Below are 10,687 nucleotides of genomic sequence, written 5' to 3'. Positions count from 1 at the left end.
TATTTATAATCTGTAGTTCGTATAGTTTTTAAATTTTTACCATTCAAACATTTTATTGTGGATCGCAAGTTATTTTTTCACCAATCAAATATTATTCTGTACCGCTTATTTGGCACAAACTGCACTTGTCCCGCAAATATATTTTTCCGCACGCACCACAATTGACGTACCACACTCTTAGAATCTAAATGGTGACAACGTTTTTGGCTGTACGGGAACATCAATTTAAAAATGTGGTATGGTTTAACTATGGTACGTGCAGAAAAATATATTATACTTTCTATATAATTAGCGGTACAGAATAATGTTTGATTAATGAAAAAACAGCTTTTGATCTACAATAAAATGTTTGAATGGTGAATAAGACTAAAACAGTACGGATTAACGATTATTAATAAATATATTTTAAAAATACATAATAATTAGTATAATTAGAATTACATTATTAATTTTGGTCAATAAAAAATTTCATATATTTATGAACTTCAAATATTCAAATTTTATTTCAAGTAAAAGTTTATTCTTTGCGATACAAATACTGCTAAAAAAGATAAAACCATAATTCAGAATAAGTTAAGTACAATACAATAAAAACAGTCATCAAATATTTTGATTCCACAACATATCTGCAATTTTATCTCTTATTTAGATCATATAATGTCCATCAGTTGCCTCTGCTCCTTCAATGTCATCTAAATCATATTCAGAATCTATATTGTTTATATTTGTCTCTGCCATTACATTTGCAAAATCTGGATCTGCGAAATCTGAAATTTTGATAAAAATGTTTAATCCCATTGTAGTCATTACTACTCTCTTTTGGATTTTAACACTATATCTTAGAAATTTCTTAACAATTCTCCACTTTTTCTTCCAACATGTAAAAGTTCTCTGGATAACAGAACGCATTGACGCATGATTTTGATTGAAGAGTTCTTGTTTATTCCTAGGAGCAGGGCCAGAATTGAATTGAGCCATATGATATCTCACAACTGTGTTTTGTGATGATCTATATGGAGCTAAAAATCCTTGTTTGTTTGGATAACCAGAATCAACGAGATAATACTTCTCTGGTGACAGCAAAGGGAACTCTGAGTCACTTTGTTGAGCCATTGTCAAAACGGTTGTATCTTGGCATGAACCTGGTGCTCCATTCCAAATATATGTGAAAAACATATTCAAATCACATATTTTCATGATGTTCAAGGATGGATTATTATGTCGATCCCAATAAATTCCTTGTAATTCTTGTTTCACTTTTACGCATACATGAGTCCCATCCATAGCTTCAACAAATCCATTGAACAATGGCCAATATCTTCGATCTTGTATAAGGCTTTCAGGAACTCTGTCTAGGTCTTCTCTTGTTGGAGTTCTAATACAATCACATGCCAGTAATTCAGTAGCCCTAAGAACTTCAGTGAATTTTCTCTGCACAGTTTCTTGATTTCGGCAAAATCTCAAACCAACATCTCTTTGAATTTCATTGTGCCCACATATCCGTAAAAATATAGCCACACTTTCTTCAATGCTCATATTGAATATTGGTTGAAGACTGTAATTTGTCTGTAATGTATCACATAACATTATAAAACATGGAATTGACATTCGTAGTAACTGAAGACTAGCATCTTGTTGTAGCCGAAGCCAAATATTTGTCCATCCCAAACCTCTGTCTGTTAGGTCAGGCGCTCTTTCAAAATATCGATGATAGTAATTCAAACTTGGATGAATTATTAACTCCATAAATTTTTCATTTTCCAAATTCCACAATTCAATTCTCTCTTTGTAATTTATGTTGTGCATGCTTTTTGATCGTAACTGACATAAACGAAAAGCCTGAAATTTTAAACACAGAATAAAAAAAACATCATTAGAAAATATAAATTTATATTAAACAATTACACAAAAAGCTAAAACAAAAAACAAAAATATTAATTATTTCATTACATAAACGAGAATATTTAAACACAATTGTTACAAGCTAATCATCATCTTCTGAAAAACTTTGACGACCTTTGTTTACGTTTGTGTTATTTCCTCGTGTGGTACCCTATATATTAAATATACCTCATGGTCTAGGAATTTGATGTCCAGTTTCAAAATAATTTGTGAAATCAAGATCGCAGGATGTTGTTGGTTGAGCGTTTGGTAAAACTCATGTTGAAATAGAAATCCATATTGAAAATTGGCTGGAGTCATTCCTGATGAGCCGCCTTGTTGAAAATTTTGTGTCTCACCTCTTGCGTGAAAGTTTGATGGTGAAACCCAAGGTTGAAATTTTGGGGAAAATCCCCATTGTTGAGCATTTGGGAGTGTGCCCCATTGTTGCGCATTTGGTGGTGTGCCCCATTGTTGTGCATTTGGTGGTGTTCTCCATTGTGGAAACGGTTGAGGTGAACCCCATTGCTGAGCATTAACCCAATGTTGAAAGTTGGAGGGCCATAATCCTCCTGAATTTTTCCCTCCGGAATATGGACTACCAGATGATAACCCTCCTGAATTTGGACTTCCAAATGATTGGCCAGAACCTAACTGTTTTGTCATATCTTGGTTGTTCCGTGAAATACCAGTCATAGCTTCTAGGAGCTGTAGCTTATCCTCGTCTATGATTTCCGCTATATCAATGAAATACTTACGCCACAATACTAACTTCTTCAATGTATTAAGGCATGCCCAGTAAAATATAGTGCCCTTTGGAATTTTTAGCTCAAGGAATATGGCTTCTGCCTTTTTCTATTCATCATAGTCAGCTTGGTCAAAAACACGTGGACGAAGTTGTTACAAACTTTGTCGTTGAAACTCTGTATATCCAGCAATGGTGTCTTGTATGGTTCTCGAATGATTGTCTTCTATGACCTCCTCTTGAACCACTCGGAACAGAAATCCGTGAGCTTCCACCTAATCTTTGCGAATTAATCCCTTGTCTAACGTTAGATTGCAAATTGACCCTCCCACGTTGGCCTTTACGAGCAGAATATTGGACTGGTTCACTTCTATATTCATTTGAATGGCGTGTATCATCGTCAACAGTTACACGATAGAGTTCTTCTTCCTCTTGTGCGTCAGAAACTTGTGTTTGTTGCATATCACCGCTGTCGGTGTCTGAGTCCTCAACGCCTTCTTCATCAAGTGCATATTCGTTGATCAATTCTTCTCTTCTTTGCCGTGAAGAGTGTTGAGATTGTGAGTGAACATCATATAAAACCATCACATCCCAAAATTTTGGCGAATACATGATGTGCAAGATTCCAAAGCCCATGCTACATTGTGCTTAACCCCATGCTTCCTTAGCAAACCTTCTAAGGTCTTGTTCACAAAGTGAGTCCCACCATCACTGATCACAACTCTGGGGACACCAAACCTTGGGAAGATGATGCTCTTAAACAGCTTGCACACAACTTTTGAACCCAAGGTAGATTGATAAGAAACAGCTTTAGATTGATTGAATCCTTCAGACATCTCTTAAAAAACTCGTTTTTGACAAAAAGGGGAGAAGAAACTCAAAAAGAGAATGAAAGATGTCAAGGGTTTTTCTCCAAAAAATTATTTATACTAAGGGTTTTGGACCGGCTCAGCCCAGGAAAAACTGGGTACTGACCCGGTTCAGTTGGGTCTTGTGCCTGATGTACGAGATGGTCATGTCCCTGTCCAAGTCGCACGTCCAAGTTGGTCTCATTTACGAACACATGTGCTAGATGGCTCCACTTCATGTCCAACTCCCACAGCCTTCTGGACTTAGCCAAATTTGATTCTGGGAGTCTCTACCTTTCTCAGAGTCTCCTTACCCGCATCTTTAAAGTCACAGCTTACTTCCAGAGTATGAACATTCATGGGTGCAAGTTAACCAAGTCGCACACCCAAGTCGCAGCATTTCTCATTTGTTTGGACCAATTTGCGTTTGAGGCAGCATAACTCCTGGAATACTGGTCCAAATGACCTGACTAAAACACCACAGGGAAGGCAGCTCAATCATCTAGAACATTGCTGAAGAGTGCGAGTGTATCCGGAGTTAGAAAGGGCTCCCGGAGGGCTGATCTTTGAAGTGCATTGCACAGGTCCAAATTGGCTTCTAGACGTGTCCTTTTTGAGATTGCAATATCTCCCAGATAATATTTCCAAATCTCCTGATTCTAAGCGTTCTGGAAACTAAACTCAATGATCTTAAACTTTTATGAAGACCCTGGAAGCCAGATCGGACGGTAAGGCTTTCCGGTAACAGCGTCTTTGAGGCGTATCAGGTTGCTCCAGAATGAACGCGAGATAGGTTCGTTTTCAGTTGGCCATATCTTTCAGATCACTGCGTCAAATGACTTGATTCCAAGTTTTCTGGAACCTTGACTCAATTATCTTATTTTTGTTTGAAGACCCCGGAAGCTGAATTGGCCGGGAAGATCTTTCGGTAACGCGGTCTTTAAAACGTATCGGCATAAGAGACTTTTGGCTGAGGCTTGAGCGACCGGTACGCGTTTTAGCCGAGAGACCCTGCCCACGGTATGGATCTTAGCCGAGAAACATCACCTGCGGTACAGTTTTTTTTCCGAGAGACTCCAAATTGCCATTTTCCACCATTTTTGATCATTTAAACACCATTTCTTCATCTGGTTCACTTTCTCCACTCCAAATAAGCTCCATAAGCACATGTTTAACACTCCAAACCATGCAAAACTCTTTTGAACCTAATGCAAGCTCCTAAGTCCAAAATTAATGCTTAAGAACCTAAAATGCATGAAATAAGACATGATTTGGACTTACATATGTACACTAAAATGATGTATTTTATAGATATATCAACTCCCCCACACTTATCCTTTGCTTGTCCCCAAGCAAAAAGAACAAATGAGAGAGAGGGCTGGAGGTTGGGAGTTCACATTTTTTTAAAGAGAGAGAGTTAACCATCAAAATAGTTCAAGCTCATAGTCCTAGTTACTAATTCTAAGATGCAATACAAGGAATACTTTTGATGCAAGAAGTTCAAACCTTGACCTACACAAGCATTCTTATCATTCAGCCTTTTTTCATTCATTGAGTTGTAACCATGTGGATCAAGTGGTGCTTATTCAGATGAACTTGTTTGGCTAAGGGATGAGATTATGAGACAAAGATGATCTCATTCAATGATTATGTGTTTAATGCAGCAAGGGATCTCTCTTTGAATGATCAAATTTTGGCAGAAGGTTAAAAGTAAAAAGCAACTGATGCATACAAGGGCAAGAACTTATCTCACCCCAATACCTAAGATGCCTCTAACCTAAAGTCTCACACTTCTCTCCTCACTCATTTTTTCTTTTCTCACTAGGGGATTCACTTTTCATTTATACACACTGACATTGGGGTCTAGACCTTACACTAGCTCTCTTTCACTTAGCACTTTCCAGCCTCTTTTCTTATCTCTTTAGACATTTGAGCCTTTTGGTTTCTTTTCTTTCATTCTTCTCACTTATAGGCTGGACCTTTCCTTTTTAAAACACCAGAGCTTTTTTTTATTTTTTTAACACAAGACCCCAATCCATTTTCTTTCTTTTCATCCCATAGCTCTCATCACTCTCCACTTTCCACACATCTCTCTTTTGAGCTCTCACCAACAAACCATTCCCCCACACTTAATTCTTGCCAAGACCTCTTTGTTCCTTGATGATGGAACTAAACACCATGAGGCTTACCCTTTTCTCTCTAAACCTAACACTTTCTTCTAAGTTTGATCCAAGGTGGCCTCTCAACGCTCACAAACATTGGGCTTGAAGGAAGGTTGGGTTCAGGGTGTGGAAACCGATCCAAAGTATGGAATCAGCTATTTGAGCTAAGAAAAAAAGTGGTAAAAAATGGGTTTCTAGCTCAAATATGTATAAGTATCACAAGTTCATCTAAACAAACATTACATGATAATTCAAAATCAGATTAAAAGTTCCACTTGCTAAGGCTGAATTCAATTCAAAGTTTGCTTTAATCAAGGTCCAAACATTGTTACACATTTCATCACTTGCAAGCATCAAAGAACTAATAACTAGGGTCACGAACCAAATTCTCAAGATGATGCTCTTTCAAAGAAATCTATCATTATTCCCATGCAAATGATGCAACTAAATGAACATTTTTTGTGAAATTGTTTCAATTTTTTCAAAATTTTTTGTTTTTTTCTATGCACTTAAATGCTATGCATGATCAAATGAGACTCAAAATGTAAAAGAAAAAATAAGAACATAGAAAACATGATTAGTAAACACAAAGCCTCTCCCCACACTTAAATAACACAGTCCCTTGTGTTATAAAAGAATGAGAAAGAGGAAAAACAAACATCAAATGCAAAAGATAAAGAAAAATGCTAAATGCTCACATGTACACGAGTTTGGAGTGATACCTGGTGTGGTGTTTATGCAAAGGGGGAGTGAGTATCTGCACCAGATGAGGCTAGCCATCACTAGAGATGGATTTGGCTGGCTTATACTCCCTTGTGCGACATGGACCTAGAAGACACCAACTCGCACACCTAAGTAGCACATAAAGCTTGGCTTTCTTCAGTTGTGTGGCATGTGCTGCTCTCCTTCCTATCTAACACACCAAAGTCGCACATAAAGCTTGTTGAAAGTTCTAGCATTTCTTTGTTGCTGCGACATGGACCTAGAAGACACCAACCTGCACACCCATGTAGGTTCAATTTGCGAGATCTTGTGCGACTTGGATCTCTGTTTTCTGAGCCACACAGCCATCTAGCAGCACCAAGTGAACATATGTGCGACATGGTTCTTGTAAAACTGACTCGCACACCCATGTAGGTTTGAATTGCGAGCATGTGTGCGAGATGGGACCTGACCTTGTCCATCTCGCACACCCATGTAGCACACCCGGCGGATCACCAGTTCTGATGCCTTAAGTCCTTTCTCAGCTTGTTCTCAGACTCCTTTTCACTTTGTCCTTGGACCACAGCATCCCTAAGTCACCTTAGACCTGAAAAAACTTCACAAAACCCATCAAAACATCCTATAACATGAAAAGGAAGATAAAAGATTAAAAAAAGTTACGTACAAGGATAAGCTTGGGATGTCTCCCAAGAGCACTTTGTTTTAAGTCACTAAGTTTGACTTTACAGAACCTTTTCTTAGTTGGGGAAAGGCGGAGCTTTGATGCTCCTTGTCTTGTCCATGAATTCAAGCATGAGGTCCTTGTTCATCAGCTCTTGGACTCCAGATGACCCTTTGTCTATGAGCTCTTGTGTGAGGATTTCCCTGACTTTAGCACAAGGTTTTGATCCTCCATTGCTTTGGTCCTTGTATTCCACAGCTCCACCATCAAACTTCCATGGAGTGGTAGTTAAGACTTGAGAAGAGGACCCAAGAGTGAATGGTTTGGTGCTTGTTGGGTTCTTGTCTTGAGACCCTGAACCATTGCCTTTGTTGCTGCTGATTTCCTTCTCACTTGGTGTAGGAGATAGAGATTCCAAACAAGCTTCATCATCACTAAAGAAATCCCCTTCAAAATCAAGATCAGGTCTTACTAAGGATTCTTTCCTCTTCTCAACAGATGCAAGGGGTTGAGCTTCTTCTATAGTTCCAATACTCCCCAAATACTTCATCTCATAGTGTTTCAACTCATCAGAATCATCAGATATAACTCCACAAAACCCAGCAAGAGGAGGCTTAAGAGGATAAGATACTACATCATCTACCTTAGTAAGCACCACTCTTTGAGTATCAAAGTCCATCTTAGCTCCAATGGTATTCAGAAAAGGAGTTCCAAGCAAGAGAGGAAGCTCTTTGGTCTTCTTTATCTTCATAACCACAAAATCAGTTGGAACTATGCATTCACCAATCTTTAGTGGGCAATCTTCAAGGATTCCATAAGGCTTCTTTGAGGATGAATCTCCAAAGGTAATTGAGACGGGGTGATGCTTTAGAGTCTTGTGATATGTTCATAATTTGCATCATTTAGGTTGCATAAATCATTCCAAATCATGTTTTATTTCATGTATTTTAGGTCCTTAGGGTTTGTTTTAGAACTTAGGAGATGCATTAGGTCCCAATGAGTCTTTGCATGTTTTGAGTGTCTATCAGGTGATTATGGAGCTGAAAAGATGAATCCAGGAGGTGGAATGGTGAGCAGAGCTTGAAAAAGTGGAAAACTTGAGTCTATGGAGGTTATCGGCCATTCTCGCTGGCCAGGAAGGTTTTACCGGCCATTTTCATGTACCGCGGGAAGCTTTACCGGCCATTTTAGCGTACCGCGAATTAAGTATATCGGCCAAAATCTCCGGGTGCGAACGAGTCTCAGAAATCACCTGTCCGGGGAGCCTTCCAGTCCGATTCAGATGGCGGGTCCTTCATAGAAGTTGGAGAGCATTGAAGCACGGTCTCATAGCAATTGGAATCGTAGAATTCGGACGCGTGAGCAGAGAGATAAGCTCGTCGGAAGAAACCCCTGTCTCGCAGGTATTCCGGACCGAGCAGATCAGTTCTGAAGGATGCGAAGGACGGTGCACTTCCAGGCCGATTCAGCTTCCGGGTCCTTCATGAGAATCAGAGACATTTGAGTCTTCTTTCCAGAACGTCCAAGAGCATTCAATTCGGATCTATGAGCAGGAAGATACGGCCTCCGGAATGGACACATGTCTAGACGCCTCTCTCTGGTCGTATACATGCACTGCAAAGATGTGCCCTCCAGGAAGCCTTCCACCTCCCAAGCACTGAAACTTCCTTCACAAAAGTTGGAGATAAATGAGTCCTCTGTCTTCTGCAACCGAAATCATTCAATTCGGACAAGTATCACAGGAGTTACACTCTCCGGAATGCGAAGTGATCTAAGCTGCTCTGGATGCTGAGAGATGGTCTTGCGACTTGGTTAACCCGCAGGCCTGAAGATGAACGCCTGAATGCTGATGCTGCGAGTTGAAATGTGCGGGTAAACTATCACTGGAAGAGGTCTGGAGCTCCCGAGCAAGAGAAATGCTAAGTCCACAATCGTGCGACTTAGGCATGCGAGTCATCCGTGCCTGGATCTATGCCGCACGATCACTCGGAATTCACTCCGACTTGAGCCTGCGACCTAAGTGCAATAGAGACCAACCCGCACAGTTTCTACATCCCCCAGAAACTGGCTCAGCCCTGCGAGTTGGAGAGGAAGGAGACCATGCCGCAGAAACACTCGCAATTTACTCCTAGATAGGCGTGCGGCTCCGACAAGGCGATTCAAGCCTCACAAGACAAGTCTTCATCTACTGCGACTTAGGTGTGCGGCCTGGGACATACTGAACCGACCCGCAGCTTTTCCCACTTTATCCATTAAAGCCGGGTCAGGACCCGGTTTGTTCCGGGCTGACCCGGTTCGTTTTTAAGAAGGTATAAATACTTTTTAGGGTTTTTTGGGGGAGAACTAAGTTTTATTCCCTTTGTCTCTTGTCTCTTTTGTGAAAAGACTCCATTAAGAAGAGAAATATCTATTTTTGAGTGTTTAATCAAGAGAGTTTTAAGAGATCTGGGTGTTTAAAGCTGTTTACTTTTGAATCTATCATCTCTATCTCCATTTCTCATCATTAATCATGCTAATCTTCTCAACTTGCAAAGGTTTAAGAGAGATTAGTATGATTAGTGAGTAATCCCATATTAAGGTCTTAGATATGTAGATTAGGGTGCTTAAGTGGTAGATTAGCGAGCTTAGGGGTTAGATCATGCATATTCCATTCTCTACAACTTGTTCTCTATGCTAGATCCATACAAATCATATGTGGTCTAGATTCTGGGCATTTCATGCACCAAAAGTGTTTGATGAAATGCCTGAACCAAAGTTGTTAGAGGTTTAAGTGTTATTCATCATGGGAATGATTGTTTATATGCTTAAATGACAGATTAAACTGATTCTTAATGTTTGTTAACTCATGTTTCACTGATGATGATTGGGTTTGAAACTGATTTAGCATAGGAGTTAATGCCTTCATGAGAGGATTAACTTAGTTAGAGATGTTTATGTTAAATGGCTTGCTTGATCATATGATTCATTAGCTCATTAGTTTATCACTGAAGGCACCCTAATCCACTATCATGTCTAAGACCTTTCTTATCATCATTCATACATTCTCATCATTTGTCATTGTTTAGTTCTTGTTTAAGCATTTCATTAATCCTTAATCCTGTTTAAGTTTGTAGTTGTCTCTAGATTAATCAAAACCCACTCTTGTTTGCTTGAATTAAGAACTTGATCATATAGCTTAGTGTCTAACACCACATCTGGATTGATAAACCTCTTTGTGCTACATTGACAAGGGGATTGATAGCCCTGAGACCATAAAAAGTCTTATCTATCAATTGGCGCCGTTGCCAAATTGTGGTTTGATTAGCATTAAGCTCTGATCTGTTCTTGAGATCAAGTGCTTACTTTCTTGTTTTACTGATCCCTTTCACGTTCTGTTTGTGATTTCAGGTGTATGAACACCAGGTCTAGATCAAGAAGCTGCGGTCCTCCTTTTCCTCTAAACGATAACATCAACCTTCTGGTACCAAGGAGGAGAAGAGACAGACGTGGTAGACAACTTGATCAGACTGAGATGGCAGACCAAGCAGATCACGGGGTAGATATAGAACAACCAGTTCAGGAGCAACAAGCTCAAGGTCAGGGAGCTGGTATTGGAATTGGTCAGGGGTTTCACCAAGGCAATGTTCAGCAGGAACAGGTGCACCACCAACAAGCCTATGTCCACCAG

At 39.6% G+C, this 10,687-nt stretch overlaps 1 protein-coding gene and 1 pseudogene across 1 annotated transcript; both read right to left on the bottom strand.

Annotated features, from left to right (window-relative positions):
• Positions 1–645: 645 nt before the first annotated feature.
• On the bottom strand, positions 646–1,806 carry LOC112084538 (protein ANTAGONIST OF LIKE HETEROCHROMATIN PROTEIN 1-like). Its single transcript, XM_024153686.1, has one exon. The coding sequence runs from the start codon at positions 1,804–1,806 to the stop codon at positions 646–648; it is 1,161 nt and encodes a 386-aa protein (XP_024009454.1).
• A 430-nt stretch (positions 1,807–2,236) lies between these two features.
• LOC112084537 lies at positions 2,237–3,211 on the bottom strand (annotated as a pseudogene).
• Positions 3,212–10,687: the final 7,476 nt, after the last annotated feature.

Source organism: Eutrema salsugineum, unplaced genomic scaffold, assembly GCF_000478725.1.
Source record: "Eutrema salsugineum unplaced genomic scaffold, Eutsalg1_0 scaffold_4, whole genome shotgun sequence".
NCBI classification, from domain to species: Eukaryota; Viridiplantae; Streptophyta; class Magnoliopsida; order Brassicales; family Brassicaceae; genus Eutrema; species Eutrema salsugineum.
This window is presented reverse-complemented; position numbering and strand designations above follow the sequence as displayed.